At 36.3% G+C, this 18639-nt stretch overlaps 1 protein-coding gene across 1 annotated transcript in view; it reads right to left on the reverse strand.

Moving 5' to 3' along the window:
• Spred1 (sprouty related EVH1 domain containing 1) overlaps window positions 1-18639 on the reverse strand; it is an 81220-nt gene that overhangs the window by 21988 nt on the left and 40593 nt on the right. The window contains exon 2 of the mRNA XM_005364201.1: window positions 15892-16066. Coding sequence (XP_005364258.1) covers window positions 15892-16066 — 175 coding nt within the window. The remainder of the gene's footprint in view (window positions 1-15891; window positions 16067-18639) is intronic.

Consider the following 18639-nt stretch of genomic DNA (forward strand, 5'->3'; position numbering starts at 1 on the left):
GCTACCATGCCTGGCACTGGGTTACTAACTTCTCAAAGTTCTAGCTTCCTTTGAAAATAACAGCATTAGGTGGGCGGTGGTGGCGCACGCCTTTAATCCCAGCACTTGAGAGGCAGAGGCAGGTGGATCTCTGTGAGTTCGAGACCAGCCTGGTCTACAGAGCTAGTTCCAGGACAGGCTCCAAAACCACAGAGAAACCCTGTCTCGAAAAAAAAAAAAAGAACAGCATTAAATATATCCTATAATTATGAATGAAAATTTCATGTAATTTGTGGGATAATGCAGCTTTGTTTCTTCATATTTTATTTTTTCTGAAATGGTTCAGGGAAGTAACAATAATAGGTAAAATGACTTCCTCCCTTTTAGTTGGGTTATCTATTTTTAATATCCGCTCTATGCATAGTAATGTATACAATTTTTATTTTATTTAATTTCTGTTTGTCTATTTTTGCAGTGCTGGGAATTGCATTTAGGGCCTCACACATGACAGGCAAGTGGTCTACCATTGAGCTACATTTCTAGTCCAACATTTTTGCTTATTTTATTCTGAACTGTACCAAGGAGGTAATTATTTGATGCCCCATTGCTCTTTAATACTTGGATGTCTTCCTTAAGACTGTTCTTGTATGTAACACAGTGAGTGATCAAAGTTAACATGGAGATACTCTTTTTTTAGTTCATATTCTAATTTTGTCTGATAATAACATTTTAAAAACTTCTAGCATAGGGTTCATTCTAGGATCAAACACTATATTATCTTTAATATGGGAGCCTTTTTCTACCAAGATGTTCAGACAACTTTCTATCACATTTGCTATCATTATCACTATACAAAAGAAAAAAAATACACTTTAAGATTACTCTATAAGGCTAAAAGAAACCAGTTAAGAACCACCTAAGCAGCACTCAGATCACATACCTACTTTATTTCTTCACACTAGTCGTAATGACTTCAAACCACTTTGCTTCCTAGTCTGTTTATTCCTAGTGCTTCTAAGACTAGGAATGAATGCTACAAGGACTTGGACTCAGCTTTTTTCTTGCCGAATTTTTGACCTCAGGGCAACATGTGATATGTGTACACACACACACACGCACACACACACCATGCCCGCTACTCCGGCTATCACCTTCACCGGCATACCTTTTCCACACACTGCTAACAATCCCCTCAGTCAGGGCAACTACTCTGTATGTGAAATATTTTTTTTCTTTCTATTTTTTTTAAAAAATAAAAAGTATACTTTGTTTTAACCTTTACAGTCCTCCCAAAGCTAGGATCAAAACTAAAATCCTAACGATGGCTGACTGCAGCCCAGAGATGGTCCCACTCCACCCATCTGACTGCCTACTCCATTCTCGTTTCCTGCTCTGCTCTCTGCTAGCCCTTTACTCATCTGACAAAGACTCTGGAGAGACAGTCCCAGAGATGGTGTAGCACAGGTCACTTCCTTTGCCTATAACTTTATTACTCAACCCGTACCTCGCAAAGATTCCAATTCATATAAACATTCATAAGAAAAGCCCTTCCTGACCTCTAGACAAGATATAGTCTGATAAAGTTTCTGACATTGTAATTTCAAATTGGGTATTTTTAAACACCTCCTTTCGCTATGTCTATAAACTGCATCTATGTTTGGCTATCCCCTAATCCTTACAACACAGAAGCAACCTTACATATCTAACAAACATCCTTCCTCAGAAAAATACACATGTGTACAGTTTCTTCAAAAACTTGCAGGCTTTATGTGTTTTCCAGATCTCCACGCACTGAATTAGGTTATACCAGGCTACAGTTGGCTTTTACAGGTTCTGTAGAGCCCAGTGGACAAATATTTTGGAATTTTGGAAGTCATTATTAAACATTCAATACTAAAAACCTTATAGTGAAATAAATTACTCTGATTACTGCTTTGCTTCATGTCATCCAGTATAGGGTAGTCCCTGCCCTGCTCCTCATTTTTTCAAACATTATATTCAATGACACTGGTAGAGTGAAGTCAGATGAGGCAGAAGTATGTAAATACTATAAATCACTACCTCTGTCCCATATGAAAGTAGTTGTTAAACCTTTATCATCAAAGCACTGGGACTGATGTCTGTTTGATAGCAAGTCTTGTTAACTTAGTGCTAGGGTTTTGCTGATGGCTACATATGTGAAAAAGTATCTATGCTGATTTACTATTTGTTATACAACTATTTTTCAGAAACAGAAATATAAGACCCAAATTTAAGTTATAGAACTCAAGAATAAATACTGTATAGGTGTTAATCACTGTAACACTTGTACTCATTCATAAATATAGTAAATGCAATATTTTAGAAAATGGTAAACTGAATTGTTTGAAAACAGGAAGAACAAAAAGTTTGCTTCTAGGTATTATGTAGCATGTCACTAAATCTTAATGCCTGAAAATATTACTGAGTTAGTTCTTCTGTTAGATTTCCTAAAATTAATACTTTCCAACTGTTTCCTTTTAGATTAAGATCTCAATGTGATCTATACTACTATCCACCACTAGTTTCCAAATGCTATCTTCTTGGAGATATATAAAAAAGGGAAACACTGAGTTCTTGGGGATATATAAAAAAATGCAAACACTGAACACATGCAATACACAACAGGTACAAGGGTAACATACCAACAAATTATGAATCAGAAAGAACTCAATTTGTTTTTGCCTATATACTAGGGATTAACTTGCTGATATTATACAATACATTTAATGTAGCAGAAAGATACTCTTTAGGGCTACAACGGTGGTAGCTACTGAGGGTTTAAGAGCAGTCAGTGGGACAGAAAGACAAGTTACCTATTAATTACCACTACCACCCAACCAAAGCCTTTGTGAATAATCTTAAATCTATGTCACAGAGAACATGTTGTATCAAACAATAGTTACATAAATCTCAGACTCCATGTCTGAATTAAATAACTTCTATTCCATTTAAGTCACATAAATTACAAAGCTGTTTCACATTTGACTTAAAATAACATTAACTGAGGGAGGAGGAGGAGGAGAAAGAAGAACAGGGGAGAACTCTATTTATTTATATAAAGAACTCTATTTTGGAGCTTCTTTATAAGAGAAGATCCTGTATACAAGAAATGAATAATTCCAAGTCCCATTAAAATGATCCTAAATGCAACTGCCACACATAATAAAATTATGTTTAAAACCAGAAGCAGTATGGTTTGCTTATTTTGCCATTCATAAATGCAGTTATAGTTGAAAAGCAAGGCCAGGAGCTGGCTCCATGGGTCAGACAAAGTGTCTGTGGCACAAATGTGAGGAGTCCCTGAGTAGAATGTCTCCGAAACCTACATAAAGATGAGCATGACAGTGCACATCTGCAATGCCGTGTACCTACTGTGAGTTAAGGAAGCAGAGGCAGAATTCCTAGAAGCTCTTGGACCTGCGAGCTCAACAAAGTCAAAGCAAACTATTAAGACAACCTGTCTCAAAAAAGGTCGAAGGCAAAAAGAAATGTTGTCTGACCGCCACAAATGTGTCTTGGGATGTGTGTACCTGTACACTATGGGGGGGGGGTGAGACTGTATGCTTCAAATATCTCTCCCTAATTTTAATTCATAACTCGAAAATTTTTCCAGGATTAAGTAGTTTAGGAAATGGGCGAATTTCACCAGGTCCCCATGATAACCTTAAAGAACATTAATGAGTTAGTGAAACAGAAATTCACACAAGAATACAAATACACACATACATACAAGTAGCCTCATTCTCATTTCTACCCAAGAGAAAAATCTTATCCTAAGTTAATAAAATATAAAGTTATTGTACATATTAATATAATATTAAATCAAAAGTAACTATAAAAATACTTTCCTGAAGTATTTTAACAAGAATTTCCTAAAGTAATTTGTGACTGATCCACTTAGAATGTGGTTAGTTATCAAAGATAAAGTAAAAGAGCTGTATTTTAAAATCACATTAGTATTTTTTTAACTCAATCATTAGCAAGTATACTTAAGTTAGGAAGTAAAAATGTATTCTTATTCTGTTAAGGTTAAATAGATATTAATTATAAAAACTATATAAAACTATGGTGTGTGGAATATTAGCTGAAGATGTATTACATTTGTTTATGCTGCTGAACATCTGTTTAATGATGCAAAGATGTGTTGCATTCTTTTATGCTGCATTTGTTGAACTGTCAAACTGTGTTACTTTGCCTGCCTAAAACACCTGACTGGCCTAATGCGCTGAAGAGCCAATAGCAAGGCAGGACATGCAGAGAGAATAAATAGAATGAGAACAACAGAAAAGAACGAGGAGAGAGGAAAAGAGAAGGAAAGAACAGCAGGTGCCAGCCACACAGCCAGACTCAGAGAACGAAGTAAAGACAAGACAAATAGAATAGAGAAAGGTAAAAGCCCAGAGGCAAAAGGTAGATAGGATAATTTAAATTAACAAAAGGTAGATAGGATAATTTAAATTAACAAAAGGTAGATAGGATAATTTAAATTAACAAAAGGTCGAGAGAAACAAGCCAAGCTAAAGTCTGGCATTCATAATTAAGAATAAGACTCCGGGTATTTATTTGGAAGCCTAGTGGCAGACCCCCAAAAAGTAAAAAGTAAAAGAACCAACTCCACTCTGAAATTTAAAAAATTCTACCACCACCAATTTATTAAAATCTAGTATTAAAGAGGAAGAGGAAAAACAAGGTCTCTGCTATTAAGCAGAGTTAAACAAAAGTGGAGAAGGATGGTCTATTAGAAAAATTATTATAATTTTCTTACTTCCGTGACAAAAGACACGAGGACAGTAGATGAAAGAAAGGTTGTTTCAGACTCCGTCTGAGAGGTTAAGGCATAGCAAGGCAGGAAAACATGGTGACACAACACAAGTCCAGTCAGGAGGGAAATAAAGAGAGACAAATACTTGAGCTGTTTGGTCCTTTTTTATTCGGCCTGGCTCCCAGCCCACAGGATGGTGTGGCCTACATTCTGGGTCTCTCTTTCCCTCCTCCTCAGTTACACCTCTGTGGAAACACTCTCAGAGGCCCAAAAGTGTGTCCTCAGTGCTTCCAAGTCCATACACAGAGTTAATGAGCACGATTACTTCTAGTAAAGTGTCCAAAATAACAATACTGAGTTATGAAAAACGGAACAAACAGAAACATAACACTCACACTCCCAAAGCATGATGAAAGACGGTGAGAGAGAAATGTGGTACAGTGACTGTAAGTCTGTGGGCCCTGCACCCAACAACAGCTGGATGGCATCCCATATCTATCATGTTCTGTCTACTTTGGTAATACACAAGGTATTCAGAGTGGTGTTAACTGTCAACTTTATAAGAATCCAGATTCACATGGGAGATGGGCCCTGAGCAAGCGTGAGGAATTATCTTGATTACATTAATTGAGGGAGAAGGTCTACCCTGTGTATGGGGCCATGGCCTGTGCGGGGATCTTAGACTATATATAAATAATAGAGAAAGAGAGTGGACAACTAGAAGTATTCACTGATCTCTGCTTCTTGAACTGTGAGAAAATAGAAAGTAGGAAGGGTAAAGTCGATTTGGACAAGACCATTAAATTTCATCTGCGACCCACATATTGAAAACAAATGCATGAAAGATGGTCTCTAAGATGTGTAACATTTAAATGAATTAACTCACAATATAAAATATATCTTGGCAAAAGAATCACACTGTATTCTCTAGAATAAAAAAGTAAAAATAACTCGATTCTCTACTTCTAAACAGCTAATGAATCAAGGAAATCAGCATGAGAATCAGACAAGGAAATAACTACATATGAGAGTAGTGGGCTGTGCATGAGGGAACAGTTTTGCATACATAATGACCTAGGTTTCAGGAGAACAGGAGTGAGGAGGGGGAAGGAAGCAGGGGGGATGGATCCTATGTGGGGTAACCAAAGCAGAATATTTAAAAGGAGTTTGTAACATAAAAATCTTGGCAGATAAGAAAACCAGAAAACAAAAGAACATAATGTCAAAAGTACAAAATAAATACACTTTTTTTTTAGTTTAAGAATTTAGAGATCTAGGGCTGGAGAAATGGCTCAGTGGTTAAGAGCATTGCCTGCTCTTCCAAAGGTCCTGAGTTCAATTCCCGGCAACCACATGGTGGCTCACAACCATCTGTAAAGAGGTCTGGTGGCCTCTTCTGGCCTGCAGACATGCACACAGACAGAATATTGTATACATAATAAATAAATATTAAAAAAAAAAAGAATTTAGAGATCTAAACAAAGAGATTAGATGACTCATCATAAATGCATTCCTGCCAAGGCCCCATAGTCTTCCTGCAGACAGAGGCAAGACCAGCACTTCGACTTTCTATAGAAGGAAAAGACTGGACCTACAACAATCTTGAAGAGACAAAACCCAGTGGGAGGACTCCCTCTTCTAGGTATCTGTGCTAATGCACAGTACAGGAGCATGGGATACAGCATCTGCAGGAAAACTGTCAAAGTAGGAGAACAAGAGAGAACCTACAGAACCATCTTAAAGGAAGACAGAAAGGTGATTCAAGGAGGAAGGACAAACTTTTCAACAAATGCCGCAGAGAAATACAATCATTCAGCCCAAAGACAGAGAATCTTAGCTTAACTTTAATAGTAACTAAAAATTAGTCTAAAATGGGTTTAAATATAAAATACAAAACTATAACATGTGTATGACAAATTATAAAATATAGCGTCAGAAATAAGACAATAGAACAGTTTATGGATTTGACATTAAAACAGCAGTCTACTAAAAGAAAAATAGATAAATGAACTTTAGCAAAACTTAAAGCTCTATAAGAGCCTATTAAAGAATGAAAAAGAAAATTACAACTGGGAGAAAACATGTACACAGCACATTGTTCCACCAAGAACTACCATCCAGAATAGAATTAGCACTGGAGCCTCAACAGAAAGAAAGTATACTAGTGAGGAAATGGGCAAATGACAACAAATATCTCACCAAGAAGGATACAATTAGCTACCAGGGAAATGCATATTAAAGCTACAATGACTTTGACTTTTCGTTAGATGCCTAATTACCAACACTGAAAAGTGAGCCCATGAAATGCTAAATAAGAATGTCGTGAACATTTAGGTACCTCTTGAGCAAATGTATTACAGCACAGCCACTTTCAGTACAAGTCTAGCAGCTTCTTACATCATTAAACAAATTACTATCACATAATCTAGCAAGCTCTATTTTGATTATCCTAGAAAAAGAAAAGTTATGTGCACAAATAAATGTACAGTAAAATTTATACAAATGCTCACAGTAGCCTTATCAATGAAATGGCCCTAGAACAACGTAGAAGTTCTTCATTAGTCAATGATTAATATTAAAAAAACTATACTTATATTACAAAATACTAACAATAAAAGATTTTTTTTTGAGACAGGGTTTCTCTGTAGCTTTGGTGCCTGTCCTGGAACTAGCTCTTGTAGACCAGGCTGGCTTCGAACTCCCAGAGATCCGCCTGCCTCTGCCTCCCGAGTGCTGGGATTAAAGGCGTGCGCCACCACTGCCCGGCACAATAAAAGATTTTTAAAACAAGTTATACTAAATAAAAAACAGACAATCCTAAAAGGTTGCATACTTACAATTCCACTTTTATAACACTTTGGAAATGACAAAAATCATAGGAGTGATCCAGAGAACAAACAAATCGGTGCTTGCCAGGCTAAGAGTGATACGTATGTGGCTATAAATAACAAGAAGGAGAAGTCGTTGGCTGCTTTGTACTGTGCCTGTAGATGTTAATTTATGTGATCAAACTATACAGATCTAAATACAATAAAAATTGTCTAAGGTTAATACAGAAATCAAAAGGTAGTTGTCTGCATGAATATTCTAATATAATAATATAGCTTTTTAAAATGTTACCTCTCATTGGTGAAACTAAGAGAATACATACAGGATCTCTTTAAATTATTTTTATAATATTAATAATCTAAATTTAGTTTAATAAAATTAAAATATCTATGGGCACATTCTAAGCCAGATTTCATAAAAATTAATGCCAAATTCTGGTGGCACGTGAGAAAGACAAAAATGCTACATCCACAATAAAAGATATCTCTCCAGGTAACAGCCAACATCATACTTCTATGTACAACAGTAGAAAGTCTATACATTCACAAAGAAAACAGGGATCCTTAATTATTAATAATACCTAACGTTATTCAGAAAGATCTACTTAGTATCTAAGAAAGAAAAATTACAGGAAGAACTTTAAAAGACTCCAAGAATGGTAGAAAGATGGCAATTTTTATGTATATTTGAAAAAGATTAAATGAATATATTCCCCTATGGCTTAAAAAGAAACTATTCATACTTCTCAAAGTAAATACAAAACACATTCTACAAGAAAGTAATAACTAATGAGGACAACTGGTGCCAGCGAACACCAAACTCTCTCTACACAGTTATAATAATATAAGAAGGTACATTTGCCTAGAAACCTACCAACTAAGAGTTAAGCAGGAAGCTGCATGTAAATTAACTGAGTCCCTGCAAATTCCTGTGCTGCAGCTCTAACCTCCAATGTGGCTTTCTCTGAAGACAGGGCCTGTGAGGAAGTGGCAAACGTCAAATGAGATTAGACACACAGCGCCTAAATTGTTATGAAGCAAGTGCCCCATTGATGGAAGAGATACCAGCATTCCTCCCTAGGCCAGAGGACTTGAAGAGTCTCCCGACAAGGAAGTGCCCTCATTAGAAACATAAGCAGGCAACATCCTTGATCTGACTCTGTGACACCCACAACTGCAAAACACATAAGCCATCCAAGCAACACTGTATTATGGCAGTCTGAACAGGAAGCCAAGCACATGAAAAGACAACAGTAAATGATTAAATACAGACAGGAGTGATATTAATTAACCAGTCAACTAAAAGTGGATAGCCAGGTTATAATTAAAGAGTCTAATAAAAGTAAGAGAAAGCTAGTATGCAGCACCAATAATTTCAATTAAAAATTTGGACTCTAATTCAGAAATCAAGACGGCTACAGAACTTTAATAGCCTTAACAGAAGTATAGCTCAGTAGTAAAGTTTTTGCCTAAGGTCTTAAGTTCAATATCCAGTACCACAAACAGTGAAATAAGAAAACAGCCTACAATTCAAAAAAATAAACAGAGCACATCAGAATGGGAGACCTAGTATGAAGAACTAGCATTGGGCACTAAAGAGAAAGATGAAGCCAACCTAACTGAGAAGTGTGACCCACCATGCCAGTATAAATCAGTTCAGTGTAGTAGAATCCAAAGAAATTGAGTAATGAACAGACTGATGATCATCATTTAAAACAGAAAATTGAATTTTAAGATATGTGAAGCACGGGCTAAGGGAAGGTCAAAGTACAAAAGGTGAAGCTGTCTGAAAGAGGAAATAAAGGCAGCCAAAAGGGTAACTAGCTAGCTCCCAATCCTAACTTTCAGGAACCAAGTATTACAAGGCTCCAAAACATAGCAAACAGTAACGGTAAGAGGCAGGGGTTTTCCTCTTCAAGAGGCATCAGCCACATTAAAGAAATAGCTGCTGTAAAACTACTTTTGAAAGAAACTCACAAACTTACGAGTGTTCACAAAGATACTTCTGCCATTGGTGGACTGGCCCTGAAATGCACAGGTAAGGGTGAACTGGCTGAACACTGCGGGTATTTGTCCCAATTCCATTTATTCATAGCACAGCTGACTTCCTCAAAGTACTCTACTTTTGGATTGTGGCAACAAAATGGATGTGGGGACTTACAGCCTTCTTTTCTACAGTGTTTTTTTTAATTAAACTTTTTAAATACTTATTTTATGTGCATGAATGTCTATCGATGTTCTGTGCTCATGCCTAGGGCATTAAGGTCAGGAAAAGAGCACGATTTCTTCTGGAACTGGAATTACAGATGGCTGAGGTCTGCCAAGTGGGTTCTAGGCATCAAAGTGGGGTCCTCTGAAAGAGCAGCCAGAACTCTTAACCCTGGGGCCATTAGTTTCATACTTGTAAGAGTAGGCATATTCTGAAGTTTAATATACATTGCTTCAACTAATCTATAGGTACTCAAGCAATAACATGAAAATACCTGATAGTCTATCCTTGAGAAAGATACAGCTAAATAGATGAGACAAAATGGTAAGGCCAGATCATTTTCTTCTGACATAAGAAAATAAGATTCTCTGTAGGAAAATTATTGAAAAAATAGAACTACGTAAAACTGGGCAATAAAATTAAGAGGCTTCTCTGTGGCAAAGTAAAAAAGATACAGAGGAGGACAACAAAGATCAAGTAAGAAAGTCTGGTTGAACAGGAGAAGTCACATATCACAGTTCATCCTTACATCAATGACTACTATTAACAAATATTCTGATTCCACTTACCAAATCCAAAATGTCTGAGATTTTATATAATATACTACCCAAAACTAACACCATAACTATACTCTACTTTAAGAATGCTCAAGATATGGAAACCTCAACAAACAAACTAAAATATAAATCATCTTCACACAAATGTTACCCAATCTTCTCAGTCAACCTGTCATTGGCTACTCTGAGTATTACTCAAGTTCCTGACAGAAAAACTTCTTACACCATTTCTTCCAGCACTACCTAGCATGTTGTTTAATATTTACTTTAATTAGAATGTTTATACTGTGAGAACTGAGATTTCTTAATTCATTTTCATAATCCCAATTTGCTATGGGACAATGATCTTGTACCCTGTAAAGATTTATGGGTTATATTGCTTTAATAAAGCACTGATTGGCCAGTAGCCAGGCAGGAAATAGAGGCCAGCAACAAGAACAGGAGAATTCTGGGAAAAGACTCAGTCTGCAGTTGCCACCCAGATGCAGAGGCAGCAAGATGAGAATGCCTCACTGATAAAAGGTACCAAGCCAAGTGGCTAACATAGATAAGAATTATGGGTTAATATAAGTTATAAGAGCTATTAAGAAGCCTGAGCTAATAGGCCAACCAGTTTATAATTAATGTTGACCTCTGTGTGTTTTGAGGATTGAATGGCTGCCAGACAGAAGCCTCTGTCAACACCAATTCTTTTAACTGAATTTGGCACAAGCATCTGCTGACAAATTATGTGCTATATGGAAGGACAACTCACCTTTAAAATTTAGAATTAAAACAAGTAACATTATATGGATTCAACAGGTTATATTTAGGAATAAGCATGTATATGTGAATATATATTTATGCGATAGCAACCGATAAAAAATGCTACAAATCAGAAGGAGAGTGGGGAGTACAAAGGAGGGTTTGAAAAGAAGAAATAGAACCCAAATATAATCTCAATATATTCTAAGCTTTAATATGTAGTTATTAAATGGGCATGCTGTATGATGTTGCTTTTATAGTTGATACAAAAATTTACCAACTTATTGCCTAGCACAGAATGGATGAGAAAATAATTTATGATAGGAAAAAACATTGCTGATAAAAATTAATAAAAATGTTAAAGACAGAGGAATTTAGTGAGCTTAGGAGAAAATTACAGGCAAAGTAATTGAATAGACATAAAATTTAAGTACAAAACTACAGAGCCCCAAGTGGAACAGATTAGCCCTGACTATCAACCATATCAGAAGAACCTGTAGGAAAGAGAACCAATGTCAAGACAACAAAGAGCCCTCAGGAAGAATGAGAAGGCCCAGAGGCGGAAGAGCTTCTTTGGGGAGCAATTGTGAAGGTCAGTGCTGAAAGTGGAAGTCAGAAGCTGTGATTTGCTGAGGGCAGCACACAGAAATAGCACAACACCTCTACTCCCACTCCTCCCTCTTCCTAACTGTGATACTCCAGTTCACACAACAGTGTCTTTCAGGAGACAGGACTGCCAAGGAGGCCAAACCCTAAGTAAAAGCTAGTGAAGTCCTTTAGATTTTAGTGGAGCACACTCCTACAGTACTGCCATTTGACAGTGAAGCAATTCAGAGGTATCGTGGGAAAATTTAGCAGGAAAATTCTTGTTCTGTACTTTTACTAAGTTCAATACAGAGTTTTAAGATTCCCTAACATAGAAAGGGGGTCAGGGTCAAAATGACTGGTGTTGTATAATTATCTTCTTCCCAGGAAATATTCTAATTTTGTCTTGGTCCTCAATAGAAGGCAAAAAAAAAAAAAAAAACCCAAAACAAACAAAAACCCCACTTTTATAAATACCATTGTTGTTGAAGAAATGAAAAACTTTTAGTGAAATTTTAGCATTTATAAATTGTTTATCCACAATCTAATTACTCATTAATTCTAAAAATAATTCCTTGATCTCCTCAGCAACTTCCCATACTAAAAACAAGCATCTTTCCTCTTTTCATTTCAAAATTACATTTGTAATCACTGTTTACATTGGTAGCTATTTTATAACCTTGTTCTTGTTTTCAAAGCACCCTAAACAATTCCTCTTGCACTGTATAACCTTTGGGAAGCATAACAAGTAATCACAAATCAAAGGCTGGAAGTCAGTCTTCTGTTAAAACAAGGCTCTGTTCATTACTTGGAAGGAGGGGGCTGGTTTTCTTAAATCAAGTAAATGTTTCTAAATTCTTGTAAACATTCTTAAATACACCTTTGTATGTGTCTTGGTCAGCCATGGCCATGTGCAACTTTTCCTATTATTTATTTTCTTAAAGGGTGCAAGTTCATTCAGGAGTCTAAAAAACAAGAACTTCACTTCTTTTTTTTTTTTTTTTTGGTTTTTCGAGACAGGGTTTCTCTGTGGTTTTGGAGCCTGTCCTGGAAGTAGACCAGGCTGGTCTCGAACTCACAGAGATCAGCCTGCCTCTGCCTCCCGAGTGCTGGGATTAAAGGCGTGCGCCACCACCGCCCGGCAGAATTCACTTCTTTAATTCATCAAAGGGACTGAATGCTAAGATTCAGTCCACAAAAGAGTATAGGAGAGTTTCTAGCAACTTATCACACTATTAATATACAATGTTTATTTACTAGGAAAACCTTTAAAAGAAAACAATTATCAATCTGGAAAGAATTTTATGGATTTCCAGATTTGCAGTCAGGGAGCCTTTGAGAAAATAGAAGCACTAGAATTAAAACCAAATAAGTTATAGAATTGACACTCTCATCTTAGAAGGCTTATTATCTGGTTTTCAATGTTCCTGTCTCCTTTGCCTTGAGACTGTCTACTTTGATATTTTCAAGACATACCCATGAGTTATTGCTATCTTTGTGCCTAAGTCCTCACAACCTAGAATGCTTCATTATAGCTAATCCCTGAAACAAACATTGCAACCTTCCAACTGTATGCAATGTCTCGTCCAGGCCAACATTTGATCTGCTTATTGTCCCTGCATCACAAACAGTCAATAGTTAAGTAAAACAACAGGTGCTTTGATTCCCAAGGTCAGTACTTCTAGCAGAAAAGCCCATTTAGTCACTAACCATCATGGATGATCCTCTATCCCAGGAGGAAGTTCTGTCCTTGCATATGTGTGCTCTCCCTCTCTTTCCCTTTCTCCTCATTCCGTTTCCTATTGTTGAAAATAAGATTGTCTTCTGAATCCCAGGCTCATTTTTTGCAGTTGTATGGAAGAGCTACATACTGACCACTCACTGTCTCCATCAACCTTGAGCTACCTCAAACCAACCTCACTTCAAATTATACTGTTTGGGTTCCTTAGTTAACGTTAAGTAAACGCTATCTTATATTTAGGTCTTTTCCTATTGATATGCTCTTACTTAAAAATATTTCTCCTCCAAATTTTATTCCACATTTGCCTTGTATTTTTTTTAAAAAAATATTTATTACCAAACATTCATGAAGAAACATTTTATATCCTTCCTCTTTACACAGTTTCTAACCTACAACTTATTTTTAAACATACTCAGATATCAAATTAGAAACATTATACTCTAGGACAAACTACTTGCAACATCATTATGGTCACTATTTAGCATCTCCACGTTTAAAATATGCAGACACCATTCTATGTGTGCAAAGAACCACTTTTAAACTTTATAAGGTGACACATTAAATTTATTCCATTTTCCTCTGATTTAACTGGAGTTTTCCTCAAAACTAAACATATTCTAGTTAACTGTGATCCGTTGTGTCATATGTACCATTAAGAAGTGATTATAAAACCACAAAACAGTGGTCTTGGGAGGATTTCAAGATGATATAGGATAATTCTAACTATGGGAGAAATCTGAGCAAAGATTAGCAACTTTCTAAGTTACTAAAATGATCCATCAGTAAAAAAAAATTATGAAATCCAAAACCCAGCCTAAAAAAAGAACATTCAAAATGTTCCTGTACAAAAGAATTATTTCCATCTCAAACATCTGACAGAAATAACAAAGGCTAAATATGCTTATGAACTCATCTAACAAATTTAAATGAATTCTAGTTACTTTAAAGGATCTTAAGAAATTTTCAACACTATTTCTATTTTGCTTCTATGCATTTGCTCTTTCCTTGACACACAAATGACACTAATGTTACTCAATTTATACGCTGTAGTTTTTGGTTCTCAGATAAAATGAGAATAAGCTGTCCACAGAAATTAAAAAAGGACAACTAACGTCAAGAACTAGATTATCATTTTAAAATATTTTAATGTAAGAAAACATCCACAAAGGTGAAAAATAATTTTGTTGAGATTCAGACTGGCCAGTAGGTAATCTTATGTCTTTTTATAAAAAAAAAAAAAAATTATGGGGAATAGAAAAAACCTGAGATCCCAAGAGTTTAAGGCAGAAGTAAGCAAAGTTTCTCTTTAATAGGCCACACACTTAAGGCCTCTGTTGCTGCTACTCAACTGCCTTTATAGCATAAGAACAGTTACAATAATCAATGACTTCAGCCAAAGTCAAGACACTCTGTACAGGGCTGAAGAGATGGCACAGTACTTAAGAGCACTGACTGCTTTTCCAGAGGACAAAGAGTTCCATTTCCAGCACTCACATGCAGCTCAAAACCACCTGTAACTCTAGTTCCAGGGGACCCAACACCCTTTTCTGGGCTTTGAAGGCACCAGATATGCATGTAATGAACAAAAAATATGCAAGCAAAACATATATATACTGCAAACAATTTAAATGAAGAATTTATTTATGGATGCTAAAATTTGATTCCACCTAATTTTTTTTTTATTTTTTTATTTATTTTTTATTTTTTTTGGTTTTTCGAGACAGGGTTTCTCTGTGGTTTTGGAACCTGTCCTGGAACTAGCTCTTGTAGACCAGGCTGGTCTCGAACTCACAGAGATCCGCCTGCCTCTGCCTCCCAAGTGCTGGAATTAAAGGCGTGCGCCACCACTGCCCGACTTCCACCTAATTTTTAAAGTCACAAAATTATGATTCTTTGACTTTACTAACACTTGATTTTTGAGATAAAGTCTTTAACTGTGTAGGTCAGCATAGCATAGAACTATGTATTCCAGGCTGACCTTAAACATAATCCTCCTCGGTAACAACTGAGGTTACAGGTATGAGCCACCATCATGAGCTCCATTGAAAATGTTTAAAACAACACCCTACCCCACCCTCCGACAAGAAAACATCATCAGCTCATGGTCTGAAATAAAAAACAAATAAAAAGAACAGGTGGCATGCCTGAATCTGTCCTTCAGACTAGAGATTGCTGATCCTTGGCCCAAAGTGGGGAAGGATGAAGAGCTATTCATGAACATTCTGGAGTTAATCTATACAGTAAAGCAGCAGCCCCACGCAAGATGTGTACATTAACTGTCAGATCCAGACAGACAGAGGTGCATATTGTCTTTAACATAAACATAAAAACAACTCCCAAGAAATAAACATTGAGTCACAGGCAAAATTAACTCTGACATAAGTGATATACCAAAATTTTAAACAGATAATTCATTTCTTCAGAAAGTATCCTAAAATTACATCAATAGCTCTATTAATCATTACCATTTTGTCCCTGAGTCTCTCTCCACGAATAAAGAAGTCTGCACAGCCATTCTCTTCCTGATGGGGGACTCTGAAGACAGTGACGATGCTCAGTCCGCTCCCTCCGAGTGGTAGCCATCCACCACTTGAGTCATCTCTGGTCATCACCACAGCTCGCACTCGTGCATAACTATTACTAAAACAGACACAAAGATCAGGAATTAGTTTTGCCATAAACAACAAGAAAGCCAGCATGTTTTGTTTGAGAAGCCAGATACCACAGTAACTGCTATGTAGCAAGTAGCATGTTTATTATTTACTTCCATAATAAGCCATAGGGGGAAAAAACTAACTGAAAGGGGGAAACCCACAAACAGAAGGTTGTTCTTTATTTTAAAGGTTCAACTCATAATAAGACTTCAGGACTATTTTAATTCATCATTTTGGTAGATAGACCATATCTGGATCACGTTGTATATGTGATCATAGATCCAAAAGAGAATTTGTCACCTTGCCTATATTTAATTCATTTGCTGCAACATTACAAGGACAAAATATTGCTGTATTTATTTTAGTTCATTTAATTGTTTCTAAACCCCCAACTTTTCTGGGATACATTATAAACAAAATGTTAAAATAAGCATGCTTAGACTTAGAAGCCCATTTTTAAAATCTTCTACCAATGAATGGGGAGCCTACATCATTTTTATAAATCATAGAGGGATAAATATTCTGTTTAGTCATCAATCCAATATATCTGTGGAAACCTTCCATGTCTTCATTTTGCTCCATTCTACTCTTAAGAGACTAGTTCCATTTCATAATGCTCTCCCCAAATGAATGACTTTTGACATTAAAACCCAGGATAGTCACTTAATGCATTAAGTGTCCTATACAACTGACATTTAAGCCCTTACTCAGTTTTAAAACTTTTACTAATTATTAATGAATAATCTCTAAGTCTGCATAATGAACCATGCAAGCTTAGAAAAGTATACTGGATACAACTTAAGATCTGGGGCTAATTTTAAGCTGAAGGTCTACACAACAGTTCTGTACCTTTTAATGTATCTCTGCATGCTCTAAGCTGTTCATATAGTACTGCACTTGTCCAAAAGTTCTTCCCTAGCTTCTATTGTTCATTATTTTTCTAATTTTTAAAAATTATAAAATCTAATTACATAATTCCCTTCTTCCCTTTACTCCCTTCAAGCCCTCCCATGCAAATCTTTATTTTTTATTGAGGTAACTTCATACACAGTAGCATGCATCCACTTTAAATACACAGGCACCACCTAAGTCTATAGGTGTGTACATGTGCAGCTCGGCACACGCGTCTGTGTCCCTCCAGAATGCATTGCTATCTAAACCCAAAGATGAAGGCATGAGGCAGTGGAATGTTTGGGTCATGAAAGCAAAGCCCCGTGATTTGATCAGCTTTAGAAAACGAACTCTCAAAGCTATCTCATTCTTCCTCCCATGTGGTGACACAGCTAGAAGGGAGCCACCTATGGTCTTGAAAAGAAACCCCAAACAGACAACTTAATCTTCAATTTCTCATCCTCCAAAAGTGTGAAAAAGAAATGCTTGTTGATGACAATTCATTTCATTTACACTTTAACTTGTAGAAGCCCAAAGGGACAAGATATGTAGAACCATCATGGAAATTAAGATACTTCTACCACACCAAAGAAGCCCCGTGCCCTCTTTGTTTTTATTTATAATTTGCAGACAGCTTGGCCCATGATAAGCCTTCATATACTTTGAAGCAAGTAGTATTATCATTATACTTTTTTAACTCACTACATTAAGTGTATCAGAAGTTTATTTTGTAAATTTTACTGGAGTCTCCTAGGTGAACCATTTCTCTTTCTTACACTAAGAGGAACTTGGATCATTTCAGTTTTAAGTTATGATCAAGCTCATATACAGATCTCTTTTTCTTTAATCCTGTTTTTGAAACGGTCCTATGTAACCCAGGCTGGCCTAGAACTCACTATGTAGCTGACAGGGACTATACAAGTCTGTTATTAGCAATGCTTTTATGTCTCTTAATTACTGAGAAATGCAATTATTAGGTCACAAGACAGCTGCATGGTTAGCTATATAAAAAGTTTACAAATTGTTTTCCAAAGTAGTTGTAATTATATATTCCATCAAAAAAAATGACAGCTTGTGTTCTATATCCCTAATATCTGATGTTTTCAATATTTTAAATCTTACTGTACTGTGTACATTATAGGGCTATTTGTCTTTTTTTGCTTTATTTTTCTTAAGATTAATGAAAGCTAACAGCATTTCATTTGGTCATGTGGTTATCTTCTTTTTAAATATTTTCAAAGATAGGGTCTCATTGTGTAGCCCTGAACAGCCTGGAATGAACTATGTAGAGCAAGCTGCCCTAAAACTCACAGAGATCCACCTGCCTCTGCCTTCTGAATGCTGAAATTAAAAGAATGTGTCACCATCCCCTGCTTGACCATTTTTTAAATTATTTCCTTAGAAGCTCTTTATATATTCTGGACACAAGTTGTTTAACAAAGTATATTACAATGCCCTGCACTGTGATTTAAGAGTGTGGCTTTGGTGGGCCATGATGGCACACACTTTTAACCCTAATATTCTGAAGGCAGAGGCAGACTGAACTTCGTATAATGGAATGGCTTCCAACACATTCTAGTCAACATAGCAAGTTCCATGCCAGCCAATGCTACATAGTAAGACCCTGTCTTAAAATGAGGGGGAGGGGAGAGGGAGGGAGGAAAGGGG

The sequence above is a fragment of the Microtus ochrogaster genome (genome assembly GCF_000317375.1).
Source record: "Microtus ochrogaster isolate Prairie Vole_2 chromosome 14 unlocalized genomic scaffold, MicOch1.0 chr14_random_1, whole genome shotgun sequence".
Taxonomy (NCBI): domain Eukaryota; kingdom Metazoa; phylum Chordata; class Mammalia; order Rodentia; family Cricetidae; genus Microtus; species Microtus ochrogaster.